At 43.1% G+C, this 26,368-nt stretch overlaps 1 protein-coding gene across 1 annotated transcript in view; it reads left to right on the top strand.

The window, feature by feature from the left end:
• TDRP (testis development related protein) overlaps nucleotides 1–20,008 on the top strand; it is a 228,467-nt gene extending 208,459 nt beyond the window's left edge. Inside the window, exons 4-5 of the mRNA XM_068281330.1 lie at nucleotides 15,399–15,502; nucleotides 18,563–20,008. Coding sequence (XP_068137431.1) covers nucleotides 15,399–15,502; nucleotides 18,563–18,908 — 450 coding nt within the window. The 3' untranslated portion in view covers nucleotides 18,909–20,008. The remainder of the gene's footprint in view (nucleotides 1–15,398; nucleotides 15,503–18,562) is intronic.
• The last annotated feature ends 6,360 nt before the right edge of the window (nucleotides 20,009–26,368 follow it).

Below are 26,368 nucleotides of genomic sequence, written 5' to 3'. Positions count from 1 at the left end.
TATACGCAAAAGTCTAGGGACGCGTAGAAGAATAACGCGTAAAAACCTCTGAATAAATGCTAACAAAGCGTACGCGTAAAGAGATGGGAGTGGCGTATAAACATACGCAAGTAGTTAAAGTAAACTATGCATAACACTATATGTAACAAAATACAAAAACAGTAAAATATACATATGCAAAAATATACAAATATTGATATGCTCTGATTGGTCACCGCCCATGCATAAATATAAAGAACCTTAATCACGAGTCAGTAACTACAGGTGTTGTCCCATACTTGTCTCGTCCCATTTTATCTCTAATTGTAGGAGTCCTTCCCACAAGTTCATGAGTTCAGATATCCCCCACTTCTGTCCTTTAAAAGACCTCCTACAATTAGAGATAAAATGGGACGAGACAAGTATGGGACAACACCTGTAGTTACTGACTCGGCGAGCAGATTTGGCACTTATCCATGTTTAAGTTGCCATGCTTGTAGCCATATCGTCAAAGGTGATAGCTTTAATCACCCATCTTTGGGAACTGAGTTTAAGATTCGTGGACGCTATTCTTGCGATTCAACATATGTAGTGTATCTTATTAAATGCCCTTGTGGCTTAGCTTATGTTGGCATGACGACACAATCTTTACGTGTACGTCTTTCATCACACAAGTGTGCGATACGTGGTCAGAATCGAGAACAGGCAGTGTCGTCCCATTTTGTCGAGTCTCGACATTCAGTGTCACAACTTAGGATACAGGTCATAGATAGTGTACCTAGGACATTACGTGGTGGGGATAGATTGAAAGCATTACTGAAATGTGAAGCAGGATGGATTAGACGTTTAGGAACTGTAGGTCGAGGAGGTTTAAATAGGGAGTACGATTTATCGTTTTGTATATAAGAAGATTCGGATCTGGGTGGCAATCAGGACCAGTAATATAGGTTTGGGTTTTTTCAGCAATTTTTGGAATAATTTATGGGATGTATCTAGTATTTATATTCTGAGATAACATTTTTCTTAAGGTTATTCCTGTACTTTTCTATATTTTATGTGATTAAGGTTCTTTATATTTATGCATGGGCGGTGACCAATCAGAGCATATCAATATTTGTATATTTTTGCATATGTATATTTTACTGTTTTTGTATTTTGTTACATATAGTGTTATGCATAGTTTACTTTAACTACTTGCGTATGTTTATACGCCACTCCCATCTCTTTACGCGTACGCTTTGTTAGCATTTATTCAGAGGTTTTTACGCGTTATTCTTCTACGCGTCCCTAGACTTTTGCGTATATTTTTACGCTTTTTACGCGTCTTTTCTTGTTGGCACTCATTGCGGATGCCTTTAGCATACTGTTTTCATGCGTTTTCGCGTTCGGGGTTTATGCGTACATTTTTACGCATCAGGTGATTTTTACGCGTATATGGTAGTTCCCCATCAGGTCCGTTTTGGGTGTGGCTTAACAGCCGTTTTTCTTATGGGAGTGTTTTCTTTCAGTGAGGTCACTTGTGGGATGTACTTCCTGTGCACTGAGGTTCCCCATCAGGTCCTCTATGCCCTTGGTCTGCTCTGATTGGTCACTTCTCAAGTCTCATTTGTGGATTGGCTGACATTTGAATGTGTGGCCATATTTAAGAAAGCATGAGAACATTGTTTGTCATTATGAGCTTGCAACTTGAAGAAGAAGCATGTCGCTTCGAAACAGCGGGCTGTAGTTGCCTCCAGCTCTATCTTTGCCACATGATTTTACTGCACTAATAAAGAGCTAACTTTTTCACTGTAGCGGTGCTGCTGATATCTCTTTTTTCGCTATTTTTGAACTTGATGAGCAACAAGTTCTGATCAGCTATAGCACGCTTGTCTCCATTGAGAGTGCTGGGTCGAACCACTTGTTTGGCTTGTTTGCATAGTGATAACTGGATTTTCTCAACTCTTCCTGTACTGGAAACAATTACACTGATGTATCTGATCTTAATGTTTTATTTCTTAGCTGTGCTACACATACAAATCATAATATCATCATTTTTTTTCCGCTTCAGTGTCTCTTTATAGAACAGTCGATCGGCGCGGCAGATTTTTCCATACACATGATCACAACTGGTTATTATATGGGGCATTGTTTACATTTTTAAAGCTGTGGATCAATTAAGAACAATATTTTCTTTCTATCAGTATAGTCTGATCGAAGATACAATCATTCACTTTATATGGCATCATTAAAGCGGAATGAAACCCAGCATTTCTTCTTTGCTCTAAAAAATTATTTACAACATATTATATACTACCACCATTTTTGTTGTACTAGAACAGCATTCAATGAGTTAAACACAGACCTTGAAAGTTCAGTGGAGAGAAACTGGATGCATCCGAAGAGCAGATAATGCTATCTTGGGTTTACTTAATTGTATCAAGTGAGTAATGTGACACAGTCTCCGACTGTGCAGAAGCTCCTGGACACAGACAAACATTCAAAGCATTTCTGCCTTCAATACAAGATGAATAAAGCCAGTTATGAATAAAATGCAAAGGTAGCTCTCAAAGCAAAAAACTGTACTTTTGGGGACTTGTTATATCTAAATGACTAAGAATACGTATGCACAAATGCAAATATGATAACCGTATGGCATAAACATGTTTTATTGAATATTATGGCAGGGTTTTATACCGCTTTAATGGACACTCTTAACAGTGGAAAACCAAGTGGTGGTCAGATCAACACACTTTATAAATATAAGCACTATAGCCCATATGCAATTAACTTCTTCTCCTGAATTTTCTCCTAGGAGATATTTTTTCATTTTATATTTAGAATACATTTTTGCACTTTGCAATTGAAAAAGTACAAAAATTAGGTGGAAAAGTACTATCAATACTACCTTAAGCATTTTCTTGCTTGCTGGTGATTTAAATGGCATTTTATTAAAAAGTTCAAAAATATCACCTAGGAGAAAACTGAGAAAAAGTTAATTGCATATGGGCCCATATGTTTTTTGGAGTAGGATCTTAACGCTTTATAAATACTACATAGACTAGCAAAATGTACATCCTAAAGTTTTTTGCTTCACATGATGACCTCATTTAACAAACTCTTTGCCAGGTTACCATGAATTGTTCTTTGCATGTTTGGCATGTTTATTGGCACGTCGTTCACGTCGTTATATGTTTACAAGATGAAAAGGACAATTCCTGGAGAAACCTCTGATTGGCTTTCACGTACCTGCTTTCATGTTAGAGATGGGAAGTTCGGATCTTTTCAATGATTCGGATGATTCAAATTGGATCATTGAAAAGATCCGGATCTTTGATCCGAATCTCAGATCATTTTACTAGGGAAGCATTCGGGGGTGAAAGGACTAGCAGGACAGGACTTTCCCTGCGGTGGACAGAGAAGGGGAGGGGGGTGGACACATAGAGAAGGGGAGAAGATGGACAGAGGGCAGGGAGTGGACAGAGAAGGGAGGAGGGACGAGCAGAGAGCAGAAATATTTGCACACAATACCCACATGCTGCAATCATATGCTTTACATATATTTCACCTACAGCCTAGTTTCTCAACATGCGGTACGCGTACCCCAGGGGGTACTTCTGATGGTTCCAGGGGGTACTCAGGCTTGATCTACTTAACCAAGAATAACAAATTTAGAGTTTTAAAAAAATGATAAATCTTATATAAACAACACCAAATTAGTATTTTAGATAATTAAAAGCAATAGTTAAGGCTTGGAAATTGTTTGGTACCAATTATCATGTACTATAATTGAATATATATTTGTCAAGGGGTACTTGTGATGATGTTTGCTATGCTAGGGGGTACTTGGTGAATTCAGGGTTTTAAAAGGGGTACATACCAATAAAATGTTGAGAAACACTGACCTACAGTATATGTTCATCTGTAAACTTTGAATGCAAACGTCGCACAGTGAAAGAAAGCATTCCCCAAAGCATTCCCAGAAGTGAAGTGCAGCTGTTTAGAGCGAGTGCAGGAGGATCATCTTGGACAGCAATCACAGTGCCTGCCCTTCTAGCCCAGCACGCTGCCTGCAAAGTTACTGAGCTGAGCCAAAAGTTTCCCATGTGTTCACTGTGCACAACTACGGAACAGACAGCCTATAATGAGCAGCACATTATAGCCAGTATGTGTGCTCTACACATATCTGGCAGTGGCACCAATGTCCCCTCTCTCTCATCTACCTGTCCCTGCAATGCTGGCTCCCCTCCAACAGAGCGATCCATCTCTGCTCTGCTTCCAGGACCCCGCTGCCCGCTGAGAGAGGGGGGCATGCCGCTCCTGGCCCCGCCCCCTTTGCGATCCAAATCACTCATTTTGATGATTCGGATGATTCGACTCACAAAAGAGATTCGGATCACAGATACGAATCGTTCATGATCCGGACAACACTATTTCATGTAACTTGTGCTTCTTGTTGAAAATAATCACATGATCATGACCAGCCATTCTGAAGCTTCTGAATTGATCACATGCTTCTCCAAAAATTATTGTAGTAGTTGGTTACCATAAGCTGTTGAGTTGTTTTCTTTTATATAATGAGTGTTAGATAAGGTCATTGGAGCTTCAGCAATGTTCATCAAAAGGTTGTGCTTCTGAGTGAATTCCTGGAAAGAGTTCTGGCAGTTTCCATCTCCTCCTTGTCCTTTTCCACTTCCAGGCCATTGTGGGTGCTGTTTTTCTCAGCATGCAGTAATCAGACACTTGGCAGAAGATGTGGAGACAAGCATCTTCACAGCACGAATATGCTCAGGAGAGGTTTGCTCTATATAGTTAAAGAATTGTCAATTTTCCGCTGTATGCAGGAAACAAAGGAAGGAAGTGCTCTGAGCACACATATAGCAAGGGGAGCTGTCAAGTCAGACTGGCCACAACTGACAAATGTCTTGCCTTTAAAATTCATAAAGGTGTTAGCTGATTATATGTATTACTATGCATGCTACTGGAATAGCCTTTTAAATATCAGTGACATTTTCTGAAAGACATGGTTTAGCAGGTTTCTGTGAAGGCCTTGCAAAGCATGGGCACATCCATCTGTAAATCATCTGTCCACCCAGAAGCAGAGAATGTTTGTACTTGACATTCAGATGTTTACAGTGGACTTGTATATTGAGCCATCAGTAAAAACACAGCATCTCGGTACAGAATCATAGCTGGTGCCTAACCTCTGATCTTCATGCACAGTGCTGTAATATAAAAGGCTATTGTTTTTTTTTGTTTGTTTTTTAATGAAGAAGTCTGGGGCTGGATTACTGCAATGCAGACTGGGCATAGACTTTAACCCTTTCCAACTCGTATGTCCCACATAGCGGGACATTGCTATTTTTGTTCTGCACTCGTATGTCCCGCAGAGCTTGACATAAATATAGTGGCGGTTTGCAGGCGCATCTGTCCCCCAACAATGCCCTATCTCTCTTGCCTAGTGTACCCCGGCATGTAGACTACATGCCCACACAGGCAGTACTCCCCCTGGCTGCAGATATGCAGAGAGGAGCAATGGCATCCTACGCATTGGACGTGTAGGAGCGTCTAAATGGTAGCCAGCATTTCATTACTCTAATGCCCAATCGAAATACCAAAATATAATACGAAATACTGCATATTGCTGGATGTTAGTATGAAAATGTGCTCTCCCAATGATGTTTAACTATGGCTTAGACTATGATGTCATGTAGTCTTCTCCCCAAGAGCACTTCTTTAGAAGACACTACTTCTTCACCAGTTTTGTTTGTTTGTTTCTTTTTTTTAAATAAATTAAAAATATCACAAGGTTTTGTTTTAATTTTAGTGTAGTAAGTAAGCATGTTTTCTTGGCTGATCACTGGTGGAAACGTAAGACCCGTCCAGTATTTTTTGGTTGCCATTAGTGTTGGGCGAACATCTAGATGTTCGGGTTCGGGCCGAACATTGCCGCGATGTTCGGGTGTTCGACCCGAACTCCGAACATAATGGAAGTCAATGGGGACCCGAACTTTTGTGCTTTGTAAAGCCTCCTTACATGCTACATACCCCAAATTTACAGGGTATGTGCACCTTGGGAGTGGGTACAAGAGGAAAAATTTTTTTAGCAAAAAGAGCTTATAGTTTTTGAGAAAATCAATTTTAAAGTTTCAAAGGGAAAACTGTCTTTTAAATGCGGGAAATGTCTGTTTTCTTTGCACAGGTAACATGCTTTTTGTCGGCATGCAGTCATAAATGTAATACATATAAGAGGTTCCAGGAAAAGGGACCGGTAACGCTAACCCAGCAGCAGCACACGTGATGGAACAGGAGGAGGGTGGCGCAGGAGGAGAAGGCCACGCTTTGAGACACAACAACCCAGGCCTTGCATGAGGACAAGAAGCGTGCGGATAGCAATTTGCATTTTGTCGCCATGCAGTCATAAATGTAATACAGATGAGAGGTTCAATAAACAGGGACCGGAAACGCTAACCCATCACAGATGTTCATTGTTCATGTTACTTGGTTGGGGTCCGGGAGTGTTGCGTAGTCGTTTACAATCCAGGATTGATTCATTTTAATTTGAGTCAGACGGTCTGCATTTTCTGTGGAGAGGCGGATACGCCGCCGATCTGTGACGATGCCTCCGGCAGCACTGAAACAGCGTTCCGACATAACGCTGGCTGCCGGGCAAGCCAGCACCTCTATTGCGTACATTGCCAGTTTGTGCCAGGTGTCTAGCTTCGATACCCAATAGTTGAAGGGTGCAGATGGATTGTTCAACACAGCTACGCCATCTGACATGTAGTCCTTGACCATCTTCTCCAGGCGATCGGTGTTGGAGGTGGATCTGAACGCTTGCTGTTCTGTGTGCTGCTGCATGGGTGTCAGAAAATGTTCCCACTCCAAGGACACTGCCGATACCATTCCCTTTTGGGCACTAGCTGCGGCTTGTGTTGTTTGCTGCCCTCCTGGTCGTCCTGGGTTTGCGGAAGTCAGTCTGTCGGCGTACAACTGGCTAGAGGAGGGGGAGGATGTCAATCTCCTCTCTAAAGTCTCCACAAGGGCCTGCTGGTATTCTTCCATTTTGACCTGTCTGGCTCTTTCTTCAAGCAGTTTTGGAACATTGTGTTTGTACCGTGGATCCAGAAGGGTATAAACCCAGTAATTGGTGTTGTCCAGAATGCGCACAATGCGTGGGTCGCGTTCAATGCAGTCCTAGGCCGAAGAGGTCATAGCCTAGGGTCACAAAACCTGTTTATTTGGGCAATTTCAATGGTGGCGAGTCTGACGTACATAAATCGCAGCAATGGCCGTTAGCAACGTCTGAATCTCACGAAATGTCTCATGCAGGTAGAAGACATATTGTTAGACTTGGGCTCCAAAGATGGGTTCCCTACATCTCTGCAAACCAGAGTTACAGGGCTCCAAATTTGGTAAAATCCCCCATAGGCTTTCATTGGGCCTCCTATTTACAGTTCCAAAATCTCACATCTTTTCAAAGGGCAATGGCTCAGCAGTACCAAATTTTCTAGCATTGTAGGGACCCTTAGGGGGAACATGACTGGTGAGTTTCGGGCCCCTAGGCCGAAGAGGTCATAGCCTAGGGTCACAAAAACCTGTTTATTTGGGCTATTTCAATGGTAGTGATGGTGGCGTACATAAATCTCAGCCATGGCCGTTAGCAACGTCTGAATCTCACGAAATGTCTCATGCAGGTAGAAGACATATTGTTAGACTTGGATTCCAAAGATGGGGTCTCTACATCTCTGCAAACCAGAGTTACAGGGGTCCAAAATTGGTAAAATCCCCCATAGGATTTCATTGCCTCCCTATTTCACTTTCCAAAATCTCACATCTTTTCAAAGGGCAATGGCTCAGCAGTACCAAATTTTCTAGCATTGTAGGGACCCTTAGGGGGAACATGACTGGTGAGTTTCGGGCCCCTAGGCCGAAGAGGTCATAGCCTAGGGTCACAAAAACCTGTTTATTTGGGCTATTTCAATGGTAGTGATGGTGGCGTACATAAATCTCAGCCATGGCCGTTAGCAACGTCTGAATCTCACGAAATGTCTCATGCAGGTAGAAGACATATTGTTAGACTTGGATTCCAAAGATGGGGTCCCTACATCTCTGCAAACCAGAGTTACAGGGGTCCAAAATTGGTAAAATCCCCCATAGGCTTTCATTGGGCCTCCTATTTACCGTTCCAAAATCTCACACCATTTCAAAGGGCAATGGCTCAGCAGTGGCAAAACTCACCAGTCATGATCCCCCTAAGGGTCCCTACAATGCTAGAAAATTTGGTACTGCTGAGCCATTGCCCTTTGAAAAGATGTGAGATTTTGGAAAGTGAAATAGGGAGGCAATGAAATCCTATAGGGGATTTTACCAATTTTGGACCCCTGTAACTCTGGTTTGCAGAGATGTAGGGACCCCATCTTTGGAATCCAAGTCTAACAATATGTCTTCTACCTGCATGAGACATTTCGTGAGATTCAGACGTTGCTAACGGCCATTGCTGCGATTTATGTACGCCACCATCACTACCATTGAAATAGCCCAAATAAACAGGTTTTTGTGACCCTAGGCTATGACCTCTTCGGCCTAGGGGCCCGAAACTCACCAGTCATGTTCCCCCTAAGGGTCCCTACAATGCTAGAAAATTTGCCACTGCTGAGTAATTGCCCTTTGAAAAGATGTGAGATTTTGGAACTGTAAATAGGAGGCCCAATGAAAGCCTATGGGGGATTTTACCAAATTTGGAGCCCTGTAACTCTGGTTTGCAGAGATGTAGGGAACCCATCTTTGGAGCCCAAGTCTAACAATATGTCTTCTACCTGCATGAGACATTTCGTGGGATTCAGACGTTGCTAACGGCCATTGCTGCGATTTATGTACGTCAGACTCGCCACCATTGAAATTGCCCAAATAAACAGGTTTTGTGACCCTAGGCTATGACCTCTTCAGCCTAGGACTGCATTGAACGCGACCCACGCATTGTGCGCATTCTGGACAACACCAATTACTGGGTTTATACCCTTCTGGATCCACGGTACAAACACAATGTTCCAAAACTGCTTGAAGAAAGAGCCAGACAGGTCAAAATGGAAGAATACCAGCAGGCCCTTGTGGAGACTTTAGAGAGGAGATTGACATCCTCCCCCTCCTCTAGCCAGTTGTACGCCGACAGACTGACTTCCGCAAACCCAGGACGACCAGGAGGGCAGCAAACAACACAAGCCGCAGCTAGTGCCCAAAAGGGAATGGTATCGGCAGTGTCCTTGGAGTGGGAACATTTTCTGACACCCATGCAGCAGCACACAGAACAGCAAGCGTGCAGATCCACCTCCAACACCGATCGCCTGGAGAAGATGGTCAAGGACTACATGTCAGATGGCGTAGCTGTGTTGAACAATCCATCTGCACCCTTCAACTATTGGGTATCGAAGCTAGACACCTGGCACAAACTGGCAATGTACGCAATAGAGGTGCTGGCTTGCCCAGCAGCCAGCGTTATGTCGGAACGCTGTTTCAGTGCTGCCGGAGGCATCGTCACAGATCGGCGGCGTATCCGCCTCTCCACAGAAAATGCAGACCGTCTGACTCAAATTAAAATGAATCAATCCTGGATTGTAAACGACTACGCAACACTCCCGGACCCCAACCAAGTAACATGAACAATGAACATCTGTGATGGGTTAGCGTTTCCGGTCCCTGTTTATTGAACCTCTCATCTGTATTACATTTATGACTGCATGGCGACAAAATGCAAATTGCTATCCGCACGCTTCTTGTCCTCATGCAAGGCCTGGGTTGTTGTGTCTCAAAGCGTGGCCTTCTCCTCCTGCGCCACCCTCCTCCTGTTCCATCACGTGTGCTGCTGCTGGGTTAGCGTTACCGGTCCCTTTTCCTGGAACCTCTTATATGTATTACATTTATGACTGCATGCCGACAAAAAGCATGTTACCTGTGCAAAGAAAACAGACATTTCCCGCATTTAAAAGACAGTTTTCCCTTTGAAACTTTAAAATCGATTTTCTCAAAAACTATAAGCTCTTTTTGCTAATTTTTTTTTCCTCTTGTACCCACTCCCAAGGTGCACATACCCTGTAAATTTGGGGTATGTAGCATATAAGGAGGCTTTACAAAGCACGAAAGTTCGGGTCCCCATTGACTTCCATTATGTTCGGAGTTCGGCCATGTTCGGCCCGAACATCTAGATGTTCGCCCAACACTACACGTGACCCGTTCGGCCAATCACAGCGCTAGCCGAACGTTCGGGTAACGTTCGGCCATGCGCTCTTAGTTCGGCCATATGGCCGAACAGTTTGGCCGAACACCATCAGGTGTTCGGCCGAACCCGAACATCACCCGAACAGGGTGATGTTCTGCAGAACCCGAACAGTGGCGAACACTGTTCGCCCAACACTAGTTGCCATTTTCTCATATTGTCCACCGTTTTTTACTGTCCTATTTATAAACACTCCCTCCCCACCCCACCCCACCCCACCCTCCTATTTGACATGTTATTGCAGCCTTGAATATTTTTAAATCTGAGAAATTGCAGGAGGAAGCACTCCTCCGTGTTACTAAATAGCAGAATTCTTATATATTACATGGAAGTGACCTTTCTAAACTGCCTCTATTAAACTACTATATATTTTCTTAACATTAAACCAAACAGAGGGATGTATATGGACACTGCAATCTTCAAGTAAACCTAATCCAAAATTGAAGCTGTTAAATTATTAAGGCACACACATTTAGTTTAGTACACATTACTTTAGTAATGCTAAACTATTAGTATTGACACTGCATTTTCTTTTGTCTTAGAACTGTGCTTGCCTGCAGAGGTGCACCTGTCTACAGTATGCACTCCTGCAGTTTGCTGGCTTCCTACTTCGAAAGTGGGGCCTTGAAATTCTATTTCCTGTGAACTACAGTGGCTGTGCCAGTACAGTGACTGACAGTGACACAAACACCCACCCATCTCTTGTGCATAAGACTGAATATGGTTGATGTGGGCTGTGGACTGTGCAGCTAAAGAAACAAATACAGACTATTCCAATACGTGTTAGAGACACTAACGAGAAAAACGTCCCCTGGGGGTACTCGCCTCGGGAGGGGGAAGCCTCAGGATCATAATGAGGCTTCCCCCCTCCTCCTCTGTCCCATGGGGGTCTCGCTGCAGCCCTTCAAAGCCGGCGCGACAAATCCGACAGCCTGTTCAATATTTACCTTTCCATGCTCCAGCGGGGCGCTGTTTCGGCTCTTCTGATGGAGATAGACGGAAATTCCGATCTCCGTCGGGTCCGCTCTACTGCGCAGGTGACTTGTGCCTGCGCAGTTGAGCGGCCCGATGGAGATCGGCTATTTCCACCTATCTCCACGGGAAGAGCGGATACTGCACTGGAGCCACGGAGGTAGATATTTACATCGCCGCCACTCCGGGAGGATTTTCGCTGCCACCGTGGGACTGAGGAGGACGGGGGAAGTCTCAATAGGATCCGGAGGCGTCCCCCACCCAAGGTGAGTACCTCCCTGGGGACGTTTTTTCGTTACAGATTTTCTTTAAGTACCTTTTGAAAGGCATAAACTCTTCATAAAATATATTGTAGTTTGGAATTGTAACATCACATGTTTTTGTTTAAATATAATGTGCTTGAATGTATTACAAGATTGCATGCTGATTCTGTGACTTGTTCATGATTTGGAGAACTATATGGGAATGAGGTATTATGTTTCTTTAAGATATGATGTGCTGGAAGAAAAGTATAATAGGAAGATCTCATGCTAACTCGTGCATGATTTGGTGCACGATATAGGAATGAAGGATTTAATGAAAGCATCTTCTGTATGTAAATATCCTATTCTGGAATAAATGTGAAACAAGAACGTCTTGGGCAAATACCGTGAGTTGTAAATCGTATCATTCATGGGACTGAAGGAGTGGGTGAAAGAAAGACCAAATTACTTTGAAGTTCTCAGATCTCCCTTAGTGCTTAAAGGGACACTTAATTCAAACAAAAAAAATGAATTTTACTCACCTGGGGCTTCCAATAGCCCCCTGCAGCTGTCCGGTGCCCTCGCCGTCTCCCTCCAATCCTTCTGGCCCCGCCGGCAGCCACTTCCTGTTTCGGTGACAGGAGCTGACAGGCTGGAGACGCGAGTGATTCTTCGCGTTCCTGGCCACAATAGCGCCATCTATGCTGCTATAGCATATATCATATACCATATAGCAGCATAGAGGGTGCTAATGTGTCTGGGAACGCGAAGAATCACTCGCGTCCCCAGCCTGTCAGCTCCTGTCACCGAAACAGGAAGTGGCTGCCGGCGGGGCCAGGAGGATCGGAGGGAGACGACGAGGGTACCGCACAGCTGCAGGGGGCTATTGGAAGCCCTAGGTGAGTAAAACTCATTTTTTTTTGTTTGACTTAAGTGTCCCTTTAAGGCTAATCCTCTTGAGAATGTCCTGTGAGAGGGGGTAAAACTGGTTGGTGGTCTCCAACAATATGGAGTAGGAAGCTGGGAATCAGTAACGGTCTGTGCACTGGTCTGCTGCTAGACATTCAGGTCTATGATGTAAGACTCTAGGTCAAGTGAGCTGCATGGAGCTTTCATGTGGAGTATTTAGCAGAAAGCTGGAGCACATCAGATGTGATTATTATAGTCAGCTGTGATGGCATAGTCCACCAAAGCAGAGGTCTTTCAGTTTGGAGAGATCAGTCTGGTGGGGAGCGTGGAAAAACTGCTGCCACTATTCACTGCTTACTTGGCTCTGCAAAAAAGTATTTCCTGATGTGAAGTAAGAAAGTATTTTAAAACCTCATGCATAAGATAGATGGTTCTCTGATAAGGGGGCATGTTGGGGCCTCCTCTATTGAAAACCTAGAGTGTGTACATCAGCTCTCGATCCCCTGTGATGTGTTGACCAGCGATCAAACGAGTGCATTGTCTTGGCCAATATATTGTTCTCCTACTCACGTCGTTGTGCTTCTCCATCATCCCCTGTGCCTCGACCCTCCTACCCTCTCCATACCAACAGAACACGTCTGTACAGAACTCTGGTCAGACCTGCTGCTTGAGGGATCAAATCCCGATCGCTGCAGGTAGCAGTTTTAGTACATATATGTACGAGGCTTAACAACTTCCTGTTCCTGGATGTCAGTCTCATGGTTGTTCCAATTGGCTACTCTAAAGATTGAAACTCATGTCCAGCACTAGAAGCCACCACTGCGATCCTGCATATGAGCTGCTTGTGCTCGTGTTTGCCATAGTAGCAATCATTCAAATAAAGTTAATAAGTTTTTTTTGTTTGTTTAGTGTTAACACCTACCAGACTAGTTGACCCCTTGTGTCATCTATACTTGGCCTTAAAGGAGAACTGTAGTGAGAGGTATATGGATGCTGCCATATTTATTTCCTTTTACGCAATACCAGTTGCCTGGCAGCCCTGATGGTCTACTTGGCTGAAAAAGTGTCTGAATCACACCAGAAACAAGCTAATCTTGTCATATCTGTCAAAATTGTCAGAAAGACCTGATCTGCTGCATGCTTGTTCAGGGGCTATGGCTAAAAGTATTAGAGGCAGAGGATTAGCAGGATAGCCAGGCAACTGGTATTGCTTAAATGGAAACAAATATGGCAGCCTCCATATACCTGTCACTACAGTTCTCCTTTAAGATTCATGGACACCTGTAATCGCTGCCACCCATAGTGATTGGATGCGATCTCTAGTGCAACAGCTCAGGGACCCAATGCTATATAGATGCATTGCTGTGTTGTTGCCTGTATGCAATCGCTACAGATGCACAGGCTGACTATAATGGTATGCTACATGCCCAACTAGTGATGAAATATGGCATATATGGTATCTGTTCAACTGGGACGAGCCAAACAATGATTTTTGAGATGTTTTAAAACTGTTGTGCTTGCCATGTAAAAATTAGAAAGGGGAAACATGCCCTTCACTAACACCCTAAGCTGCTTGTTTTCTAATGTAACGCAGAGGAATGTAGTCTGACATCTATTGCCCTTTCTTCTGTAGGAGTCTCATGGTCAGTACTGACTGACGCACCCAGCAATTGCCGTATATACACGCACATACGCTGACCCACCCCTACTGTTGGCATTAAAAATAGGCCAAAAGCTGTGACCTGCCAATTAGCCATCCTGCCCCAGTGCGGCACCCCAGTCCCCTATTGCAGAGCACGTATTGTATCATGCTGCAACATGCATATCTACATCTCTTCACTCCAGCTTCGGTCCTTGCATCTCCCCGGCAGCTTCTGAACTGACCGCTAGAGCTCCAAGCTCACTGTCATATGACCCTGGGGCTCTAGTGGGCAGTTCGGAAGTTGAAGGGTAGATACGCGGATGCAAGCTGGAGCAAAGAGAGGTAGCTATGCATTTCCTAGCACAGTCCAACATCAGCTCTGCATAGTGATAGATCATTCGCGGTACCTGTGGATAGGCTACACACACACACACACACACACACACACACACTCTACACCCAAAATTTGAGTGTCAAAAAGCCATGGTGATCCACAGTAAATCTTTAGAGAGCACAAAGCAAACTGTAGCGCAGTAATGAGCACATTCAATGTTTGTTGTAAGTGTACCTGTAGATACCTCTCATTTATGAACATCGGTTCACATCAAAGATGGCAAACAAGAAGACAAACAATAGACCTTATTACAGTCTGAAAGCAGACGGTGTTGATGATACTCACTAATATCTAGAAACACAGCTGTGGTGGATTCATCAACTATGGTAATCAATGTGCTGCAGGAACACGAAACAGAAAAAGATGACTAGCCAGAACCTTATCTGACAGCCATAAGTCCGCTCTGGGTATTTCATTAATTCTTATACTCTGTATATACCAATTTCTACATGGAAAATATTTAATGCAAAAATAAAACAAAATGGCAACCAAAAATGAAAAATAAAAAAATACATAGTCATAAATAAACTACACATCTTTCATCCATTCTTCCTTGGAATAGCACACTTGCTTGCTCAGCACAAGTCTATCTGCTCAGTAAGTTGAAAGTATGTGCAAGAGGCGAACAGAACAAATTAACCTTTGTCTGCTGTATATATTAGAAGATATGCGATTTCAGTCTACTGTGTCTATATTGTTAAAACAACTGTGCCATACTTTAGAAAAAGTTTATTATTTGGTAAGGCTCTTGTCTATTGAATATTTTTCTCCTGTAAGACGCTTAGCGTTCCAAGTTTTGGGGGATGATCATTTTCCAGGCTGCAGAATAAAGCACGTAGTGTTTCAGCAAGTGTTGATTCTAGAAATAGGCTATATTCAGTGTACATATTTAAACTGTAAATGAAATGAATCTATCCTTGCTTCTGCAGTGACACTGCATTACCTCCTGCTTGTATGGTTTGCAAGTCCAAATGATATGAATAAAGTCCTTTTTGCTTTCTTTTCCAGGTCCAGGGTGCTAGTTTCCGAGGCTGGAAAGATGTGACTTCTATATTCAACAAGGACGATGAACAGCAGCTTTTGAAAGGATCAAAATCTCCAAAAACTAAAGTGTAAGAATAGTTTTCGGATATATTGTGAGTGATAACGTGCAAACTCCGGTGTAATGTCTGATTGCGCTGCCCGGAAGCTCCATTTCACACTGAGTAGCACGCATGCTCAGTGTGAAGTTAATGATGCTGCTGGAGGTAAAATACTAAATATCTCCGCTCCCACACCTCTTACACTCCCCAAATTTTCAGGGTAGGTAGGGGACCCCCCCGAACGACCTCTATGCCAAATTGCAGCCCCAGAGACCCGCTGGTTCAGGAGATAGATTAGAGAAATCTATCTCGGGAACCAGCGGGTCTCGGGGGCTGCAATTTAGCATAGAGGTCGTTCGGGGGTTCCTCTCTCTACCCTGAAAATTTGGGGAGTGTAAGAGGTGTGGGAGCGGAGATATTTAGTATTTTACCTCCAGCAGCATCATTCTATAGGAAATGTGGCCGCACACGGCGCACAATCTCCTACTGCGAATGCGGGGCAGCGCAAATCCACAGGCAGCGTAATCAGACACAACACCGGCAAGTATTTACAGCCACTCGAACAAAAAAAGGTGTGATCACTGGTTGTAAATGGCTGCTTTTCAGATGAGATATGGTGAGTTTGGGTGTTGGGAGGTGTAGGATACACAGAGTAACACATATAAATCTATAAAACGAACAAGGAGCCCTTTTTTTTTAAATATTACTTCCACTGCTCATGTATCTATAACACCATTATTATTACTTTTATTATATAGTACTGACATCATCCACAGCACTTTAGATAGGGTATGAATATGAATAATAGAAATGGGGATTTAAAAAAAAAAAAGATAGTTTTTTAACTATACAGATTGCAGCAGCAATCAGAAACCACCAAAAGAGAGCTCTACTGGTGGAAAGAAAAGGAGGTAAAATTCATCTGGGTGGCAGTTGTATGGCCAAACATTACGGTTAAGGCTGTGAAGTGCTGAATTGATAAAAATGACCTGGTCACTGGGGGTGGGGGGTATAAACCTGTGGCCCTCAAGAGGTTGAAGACCTTGTTCAGGTACATGTTGACTAGTTATATAGTTAATAAAATGTATTCTATTTTTGGATAAAAGTTTGTGCAATTACAAATTACTAGTCATACTAGTTCAGAGGCCTGCTTTCCCTGTTAATTGAATGATAGCCCCCTAAAGGCCCATACTCACGGGGGACGGCCGTCGCCGCAACCGCGTGGCACGCGCGTGTTGCGGCGACAGTTCCCCCGTGTGTATGATGCGCGCGCCCCGAACCGTCGCCCGTCGGAGCTGTCGCCAGGCGATTGACATGTTCAATCGCCGGCTACAGTCGTCGCCGCAACCTCGCCGGAACTGTCGCTAGCCCCGCATGTGTATGCGGGCTAGCGACAGCTACCCACACACACCACACGGAGCTTCCGGCGGGGGGGGAGGAAACTCGGCGACAGCTTCCGCCGCATCGCTAATCCCTCTGCTGCCGTGTGGATGCAGAGGGATTTGGCGACGAGCTGTCGCCGAACTGCCGCCGAACTGTCGCGCACACGCTCCCGTGTGCGGCGACAGCTACAATTGCACCCCCGTGGGTACTTAGCTTTAGTAAACCCTGTGGTTTCTCTGCTTTCTGAAGCTCCACTGCTGAAAGACCAATCTAAATCATTGGATTGAATGACAAAACTGGTAGGGCAGTGTTTAGCTGGTGATGCATTTGATGTGGTACACCAACTGGCCCGAGCAGCGTTTGAACCATGATTAGTGTTTGCCTGGGAATGGAGTATAATGGCATCCCCATCTTTGTGAAGTGGCTGGGGGATCAGAGGTTGTCATTAGCCGGGGATTGTTGGTTTCTTCTGCCCCAGTTGCAGCTTGCATTGTATTCCCTGCCGCTTATCTTTCGTTACCTGGTCGGCTTGTTTTTAACATTTGAAGGGTTTTTTTCAATAAAAAAAAAAAATTGACGCTATCAAAAGTGATTCCCCCTTTTTTGTGAGGTGTATTGATGGCTCAAACGTGCATACTGACCATGGTTGGTCATAGGATCTGGTGAGTCGTTTGATGGAGGGAGCACTATGTGAACTGCATATTTAGTGAAGGTTGTGCAGCACACCACTCCTAGACCCACGCACTCCCTGAGAGACTGTTTATTTTGAGCACTTCTCTACAAATTAGCCATATATACGATTGATCTTTTCTTGTCAACTGGTGTGGAGATTATATGGCTTATTTACGATGAGTTGCAAATATCATAATGGGGTACAGTCAGATGGTGGCCACATAATATATTGATGAGATCTGAAGTCCTTTCTATCAGACAGTTCAGACTCTCAGCACTGGTTAGGGATGAGGTAAAATTGAGAGGATAGCTACACTTTTCACAGTGAAGTGCAGTCTTCCATTGCCCTCACCTCCACTTAATAGTTAAAAACAGAAAATCTTGGCTGAGATGTGCATTTATGTAAATACCAGAGTCCACCACACCCCCAAACTGTAATTTAAACAATTAATTGAACAGAAATCCGAAAGGTTGAAGTTGATTGGTTGCACAAGAGTGATTTCATTTGTTCAAAGCTTTTAACAGTATTATATAAGCCCATATATAAGTGAATAGTTGTGTCCGTTTTAGGGCTTATTCACACTACAAGAGCTTTTCTAAGCCCTTTGTAATTCTAAAAGCTCCTGCTAATGTTACCCTATGTGTGTGTTCACACTGGAGCGTTGTGATTTTGTAAAAATCCCCCATAGCCTTGTATTAGCAAGAGCTTTTAAAAATCAGCACTTAAAAAGCTCTTGTAGTGTGAACAAGCCCTTAAAGTTGGTCTTTTATTAGACGAACTGGCAGGCAGGTTTGGAAATAAACATTTGTATGAGCCTTTATTTCCCCTGCTTAATTTTAACACGTATTGACTCAGGATGTACTTTGAATTTTCCAGTGGCAAATAATTCCCATTGTCCCTTTGCATCAACCGGTCGATTCCGTGAGAAGAAGTTTGCTCTTTCCAAACAGAGATACAATTAAGGTTGAGTTTTATAACTGTTTGCATGGCCTTTCCACACCTTTTGTAACCACAGTGTTTATCATTATTTTCAGAGCTTCTCAGAAGGCAAAAGAGGAAGCAAAGACAGAGAAAAAACCTGGGTTCTGGGACAGTTTGGCTATAAAGCAGAACACTCAACCAAAGAAAGCAGATGAGATTGAGGGCTGGGAGCCCCCTCAGATAATGGTGGAGGACGATCCAACATTTACTGAAGATCCTATAGATAATAACCAGGCCTGGCCAGGCTGGGAGGATGAAACAAAAGGATCATCGAAATATACAAACCTGACTAGTCCAGGAAATACGTCTAGATGGAGTATTAAGTCAGCCGGAAAACTTGTTAGTATTAGAAGGCGGAGCAAAGGCAACCTGACTGAGAGCTGGGAGGAGCTAGAATGACAGCATTAGCAGTTTTACAGTATGCAATATCTTTAAAGAGAGTAGAAGGTTTTATGAATTTCATGCTGTCATTTTTTACAAAAATACCCTAAGTATTGTATACCTATGTCATTTTCTATTTAATGGAGTCCTACAATAAATTTGCACTTGTAATATTTTTTTTTTTTAGGCGTCAAAAATAGTTCACTTTACTCTCAGAAAACCAAGGAACACCCACCTGTGAAATGTTAGGGTGGCATTAATGTGCCTATATGACTGTCGGAAACCTGAAATAGAGTTGGTTTTACCAAAAACAGTAATTCCCTAGTGAATGTATACACTGGCTGTAACTTAGACTGCCTTATACTGTTACCAGTAAAGGGCAAAACTTGCCTTGCACATTAACCTGTCAAGTGCCTGTATTTCACCTTGATGATGTATTTGTGATGCACAGCTTAATTTATTGATAAGTTAATTTAACCTGTTTTTTTTCCTCTTATGAAAAGACAATGTTGTTTTTAAAAGCTAGCCTTTCTAGTATGACATTTCAATGTATTATGTGTGCATTTTATTCCAAGTTATCTGAACCTGAATTCTCTGGCTCATACAGTACATAATACACTTTTTAAGTTAGTTTTTTTTGTATTATGCTTAGCTGCATAATGTGTGTTATGTTCACCCTGTAAACTAGGTTTCAGCAACCTGTTGTGTTTAGGTGTCTCATAACTAAGACCTGTGGGGTTGTTGTTGTTTTTTTTTTTTTTTTTTGCTAAAAACCTGCGTAAACCATGTTGTGCATAGCAATCGGATGCTGCAATTTTAAAGCCATCTTCAAGCATCAGTTTAAAAAAAAAACAGAAACTGTAGAGAAAATCCAGTTTCTTCCCCAGATAGGCTTCCTCTGATCACCAGTCTGCAACATCTATGCTGCAGATCACTTTTCTTCTCCTTATGCATCGTCCGTTATGACCTCCACATCCCGCCTCTTCTGGTAATAGGTGACAAAGAATAAGAAGAGAGGCTTTGATTGACAGGACCCACTACTATTGGCTATTGGAGGACTCTGACCCATGAAAAGCACACAGTATAGCAGTGTGTGTGTGTGTGGGGGGGGGGGGGGGGGGCTGCAAATTTAAGAAGCATAGTGAGAGTTGGTAGGATCCTTCCTTAGGGAAGACTATATGTAGTCTCCGTATAACGTTTATTTGTAAACATGGGAGCTAAACTTGTTAAGAGATAAACATGTTAAAAGACAACTTCATGAATGTTCCTTTGATTTGGAGGAATAACATTTATATATGTATAACTTTTTACCTTGCTTTTCCTTCAAAGGGAATCAGGTGTATATATAGTGTAAAGCCCTAGTTCACCTGCCCAGATTTTTTTTTTTATTGTAAATGGGGGACACTGCTATTACTCACACAATTTTCATATTTGATGCAGCTGTTTCTGAGAGAATCCCTTTTGAAAAGTCGCATGACACTGCGTTTCCTTCAGAAAACTGCATTGGAGAGGCACAGAGTCATCCCCTGGACCAAGCCACCTCCAGCCTCTGCTGCAAAGAGATTGACTCTTTGTGACCCGCACTGCAGTTTCACCTCAGTCGAATCCTATCATTTTTCTGTCCGATTCCTCCCTGGTTAATGTGTAATAAAGCACTTAAACATTTCCACAGTCTCACCAAAGTGTTTATAAAAACCATGAATGCCTCTTACTACCCTGTCCTGGATGCAGTAAGAAACCATGTCCTACTGCTTTCATTTTTATCCTTTTTTGAAACAGGAAAATAAGATATTTTATGCAATAGTGTTCTTATTTAATTTAGTATTGTGGGGGAAGCTGCTTATCACTATTATTACATCACCAGTGTGGAAAAAGATTTATTAAATTCTGAATGACACACTATATACAATAGCAGAAATGCTGTTTCAGCAATCTTTCAAAGCATAACCTAAGCAAGAATAAACAGTAGATTTATACAACTGATACAACTTGGGGATATTCTTATTAAGCCCATCTTGGAGTTCTTCTTTAATTAAGAAAAAAGATCACTTGGGCATTGTTCACGCTGGCTGTGATTCAAACGCCATTAAAAGGCAATGGTTTTATTTTTATTGTGCTATTTCAGCCTTAGCTGCTGCTAGTCATACTCTGCGGAAAAGCCAGCTAGGTAAATAAGTGGAAATGGTTTGTATTTTGATTTGTGAAGGGTGTCCCAATACATAAAAATGCCTGGAGATTTTGTGAGCATTTTCTAGGTTTTTGGCAGACCTTGCCATTATTTTGCATTGGAAGCAGAACATTTTTTTTAATGCACAACCTGGCATATGTTACCTGTGACTGCCTTTGAACTGTACCATTAGAATATATGGTACTTTCAAAACAAGGAGCTTGCCTGCCTGTATAACTAAAGAATAAGTGCCCATTCCAGACAGCAGTTTGAAAAAGGCATTGTGAAATGTAGGCAAGCACCTGGAGGCTATGGACCATACACATTTTCTTTTCTGTAGGTGTTATAAATGTGCCCAGCAAGCTCTGCTCACCATCATTTTCCATACTGAAACAAGTGATGAAAAATACGAAAGAGCCTACCTTTAGTTTGTGCACAGCTCCATGTTCATTGATCTATATTTTGCTGCACAGACATGCAAATGTTGCATGTTTCTGTAGTTTATACAGGAGCAGGGCGATCACAATAGCTTTTTGCCCAATAGATAAGCAGAGAATTTACAAGTTTATTCAGTAATGCAGTGCAAATAGTAGAAATGAAATCTGAAGAAGCGTTAGTGTCACTTATTCGTGTCACCAGTCAAGACCGAGCTTGATCTCAGGGGCAGCACTGCATGTAACAAGCACTGTACAGACACGTCACTCTGGTATAACATGCATACTGTTGCTATGGAGGGAGGAGGGATGATGGTGTGGCTTCCAATGGTTCAGGTAAGTAGGGGAATAATGTGGTTGGGGCTACTGTGTTGGATCTTTAAATGAGCTCAGGGACACCTGTATCCTCTAGTATCTGTGCGTAGCCTTACTGAACATTGCTCAGCCATCATTGCCTTTTGCACTGCCTTTTTTGAATTAGCCCCTTAGGAGGGTGCAACCCAAAACTTGCCTTATATTAGTAGTGATCATTTTTTGCATTCTGTTTCAAATCCCATGTAGATGGGTGCCCGGGTCACATATTTCCCAGGTGCCATTAGCTTAATGAGACACTATCTAAAGCAGACCTCGGGCCTACTGCCCTGAATCTGCAGTGAATGCATTTCACCTTGTGAACGGTTTGGCCACAGTACAGTAAATGCCAGTGCTTGATTGTTTTTGCCTAGAGCATATGGAAAGGGCAAGTTACTTTTCATTAGCATTCCTTTGTGTTCAGCAACAAACAGGCAAGTATCTATGTGCTGCGCATCCAAATCCATTCGTGAAAAAGATTGTTTTTGTGCAGTAGGTTTGGAGGTCATTGCTTGGCTGTAGCCAGCATTTTGGCCAAAACTAAATCATGTTTAGATTTTCAAACATTGAGGACTGTTTGGATAGCCGGAGCCTCAACCATGTTAAAACCCAAACCAGTGATGAAAGGTCAATTTTGGTTATAATTATTGGTTTGACTGATGCTACATACACACTTGAGATAAAAGTCTTTGGAAAAGGCAAGATCACAGACCAATTTTACCCCCCTCCATGTAGTATGAGAGCCATACCTACACAGTCTATTCTATTGAGCTGAACTCCCCATCAGATAAAAATCTTTGCAAGATGCTGTACACAAAGATGCTGTACACACCTTGTTTAACAGACATTCATCTGCAGATCTGACAATCATCTGCAGATCTGAAAATCCATCCTGGTGGATCTGATCTGCAGATGATTGTCCATTAAACAAGGTGTGTATGAGATCTGCAGATATAATAGACTATGAATGCATTTTGCAGGAACTGATCTTTTGCAGATACTGATCTGTTGAATGTGTACGGGGCATCTTTGTGTGCAGCATCTTGCAAAGATTTTTATCTGATGGGGAGTTCAGCTCCATAGAAAAGACTGTGTAGTATCCTCTCATACTACATGGAATGGGGTAAAATTGGTCTGTGATCTTGTCTTTTCCAAAGACTTTTATCTCAAGTGTGTATGTAGCCTTAGACCTAGATTAGGAGGGTTAGTTATCGGGGGTGGGGTTGGAGGAAGCTAGGCTTTTAGTTGTTAATGCTAGACTGTTACGGCTAGGCATAAAAAAATAGGTTAACATTAAAAGGTACAGGTAAGATTTAGTGTGAAGTGGGCTAAGCATTGGGAAAGACCTGCTGGTTTAGTTTACACGCCTTTTTTTAGAATGTAAAACACAAATTCAAAAAAGCCAATTTTTTGAGACTACCAGTGGTCTCCTTATCAAAGCATACTGATCAACTGTTTAAATACCAAAGTGGTTAATTGGTAGCTTATTGCCATAGTGAATGCATAATGGATTAAATCCCTGATTAACATGCCTTGACAAGAAGGTGCTTGGTGATCCCAAAACATTGGCCTTTTCTGACTTAAAGCTTTACTTAAGTACTGCCAACTTGACCGGTACTGTTAGGATTCAGATCAGTAGTGGTGTCATCCACCAAAAGAGTTGGAGCACCCACATCATAGAACAGGCTTACACCGTATGAAAGGCAACACATTGACAACTGAGGCACCCGGAAGGAGTTATATTCAGGGCTGGATTTGTACTTTTTACCACCCAAGGCCCACGATCACCAGCTGCCCCCAGTCCAAAAGCATCCTACCACCCCCCCCCCCCCCCCCCCAAACACAGCTAGGATTAGATTGGAGGCCCATCTGAGGACAGTTAGTGACATGACGGCACGGATTACATTAAAAGTTCCTCTGAGGACAGTCGGTAACATGATGGCAGGGGTTAGAGTGTAAGCTTATTGGTAAGCTGCATATTCAGTGAGTGACATGCAGCCAAGAGATCACTGTAAGTGTGTGTTCACTGCCCCTTCATCCCCTGAGCTCCAGATCCGGCTGTTGTAGCCACCCACCGCTATGTGCAAACGATGTGTAGCAGGATGAATGTTTGACAGGCTAACTGCTACTGCCACCCTGCTGCCCACAGCCTACCCCTTACTTTCCTTGTAGCCCTAGGCCATGGCCTATGTGGCCTTGCTTGAAATAAAGCCATGGTTGTATTAATAATAAAACCAGTTAGAGCTAGGCAAATAAGAGAGTGACATCAAAAATATCTTATATGAAGATAGGTAATCAAAGGCCAAGCCTACTGCAACAAAAACTAACTTGCTGACCTGTGTGTTAGAAGGTGTGATCCATGCTAGACACCTGCATGGTTCTATTTTTTTACTCACTCAGCTAACCTGTCAACCACTATGCTTGATGGATCCCATACCCTTACCTGATCCCACAGTGTTGGCCATACAGCTATGCACTAATGGTCTGCAGTGTGTCACTGAACATGATGAAAAATAGTAAGCTGCTCAGTAAGATGCCGCCAGGAATCTGGTACAGTGAAGCATCTATGCTCTCTTTTTTCAATTGGTCAAATGATCTGATTCTGTTCTATTCCCGCTACAGAAAATGGGAATCCAAGAATGCATCTACGCAAACCCTCATTAGTGTCAGAAAACTGACACGTTTAATAGTGGGAATGCCAGAGATCCACTTGTCTACCTCTGCTGTAGACCAAATTGTGAGATTTTTAATGTTCTGTCTCATAAAATGTAGGAGAATAATGTTCCTGCATGTGAGACTCCTTTTCCTTAGATGATATTTTTGTATACATAGAATGATTAAACATGTTTTCATTGAAATGAAGAAAGAATACAATTCATGGTTGTCAGAATTGCTAGTTGTCGTACTCATGGTAAGCGGCTGAGATTTTACCAAGGTGAAATCCTTTAAACTGACAACTTCAGTCAGTGACTCCATGCATTGTAGCATTTGTTCTGTATATCTGATTTTTTGTTAGAATCATTGCTGAAGTAACTGAAAGAAGTGTTCTTTGTAATTTTTTTTTCATCTTGAATAAACAATCCCATTGCACCAAAAACATTTTCTGTTTATTTACTGTCATAGCTTGTGATTCATTTCCGCGTGAAATGGGTTAGTACCGCTTTAAAGGAAACCTTAAAGTGATTCTTAACTGAAAAAAAGCAAGAGTTTCACGTACCTGGGACTTCGACCAGCCCTCCACTACCGCCCTGTGCCCGCGGTGTGCTGAACCAATCCTCCTTTCCCCTCGGCTTACTTTCGTTTTTTGATGACGGATTAGTCGGTTGTTCACTCCGTCTGCGCGGCTCTTGCCACACATTACTCCTACACGTTCACGTGATCGAGCGCGTCCAGCGCAGGTGCAGTAAGAGAGAACCTCTTACTGCGCCTGCACAGGACGCGTTCGTTGACATGAATGCGTACGAGGATACGTGTGGCAAGGGCCGCGCAGGTGCCGTGGACCGCTGACTAATCCATTGTCAGAAACAAAAGTAAGCTGCGGGGAACAGAGGATCGGTTCGGCACGTCCCAGGTAAGTGAAACGCTTGCTTTTTTCTTTTCCAGTTAAGGATCACTTTAAGTGAACCACAGATGGGGCATAGAATCTTGGTTCTATGAGGTGAATCGGCTAATTTGGGCACAGCGCTTTTGGTGCCAACATAGGCCGTAATAAGTAATGTGGGTGCCTGTGAAAGCCGGAGCTCAAATTTAAAAAAAAAAAAAAAAAAAAAAAAAAGGTAATTCGGCCACTGGCAATAGCCGATCCCTGAATTGCATATCCCGCCTGAGTGCGACAACTCTGAGGGGGAATAGCATTAACGCCACTCAACGGGGTGAGCCATCTTTCAGCTTTACCCTGCGCGGAGATTTGGCTACGGCCATTTCATTAAATATAGGGGGCCACTGCAACATTATTATGTCCTTTTGCTGTGTTGTATTTCTACAGATGATGGAGAGGCAAGTGCAAGTTTTATTTGCTGCTACAAATCCTGCTCTTGCTGTAAAGAGACACTGTGTGTGTGTGTATGTAAATTTATATAGCTGAAATGAAAGAAACCATTTTTAATCATGAAGTCCATAACATTTCTTGGATATTAATCAGGTCCGTTAAAGTAAACCTAAAGCAACTTTAAATAAAAAAGTTAGATACTTAAGAAGAGGAAAGGCTCTGGATCCCATAGAGCCTTCCCAGACCTCTCTCCATTCTAACTGTGCCCTGGTGAAGTTATTCAACCAACTCGGTTGAACACCCCTTCAGGACTCCTTGAAGGCTTAAGGTCCGTACACACGCCGGACTGCAGGCAACGACGGGTCTGTCGTCACCTCCCGCTGGGTGGGCGTTCCAACGACAGTCCGGCGTGTGTACGCACTGTCGGCGGACTGATACGGCTGTTTCTGAGCGATCCGCCCGGCGGATCGCTCAGAAACAGGCGTATCAGTCCACTGACAGTGCGTACACACGCCGGACTGTCGTTGGAACGCCCACC

This window comes from Hyperolius riggenbachi, chromosome 4 (assembly GCF_040937935.1).
Source record: "Hyperolius riggenbachi isolate aHypRig1 chromosome 4, aHypRig1.pri, whole genome shotgun sequence".
Classification (NCBI taxonomy): domain Eukaryota; kingdom Metazoa; phylum Chordata; class Amphibia; order Anura; family Hyperoliidae; genus Hyperolius; species Hyperolius riggenbachi.
The sequence above is the reverse complement of the archived record's forward strand: the minus strand, read 5'-3'. Positions and strand labels throughout refer to the sequence as shown.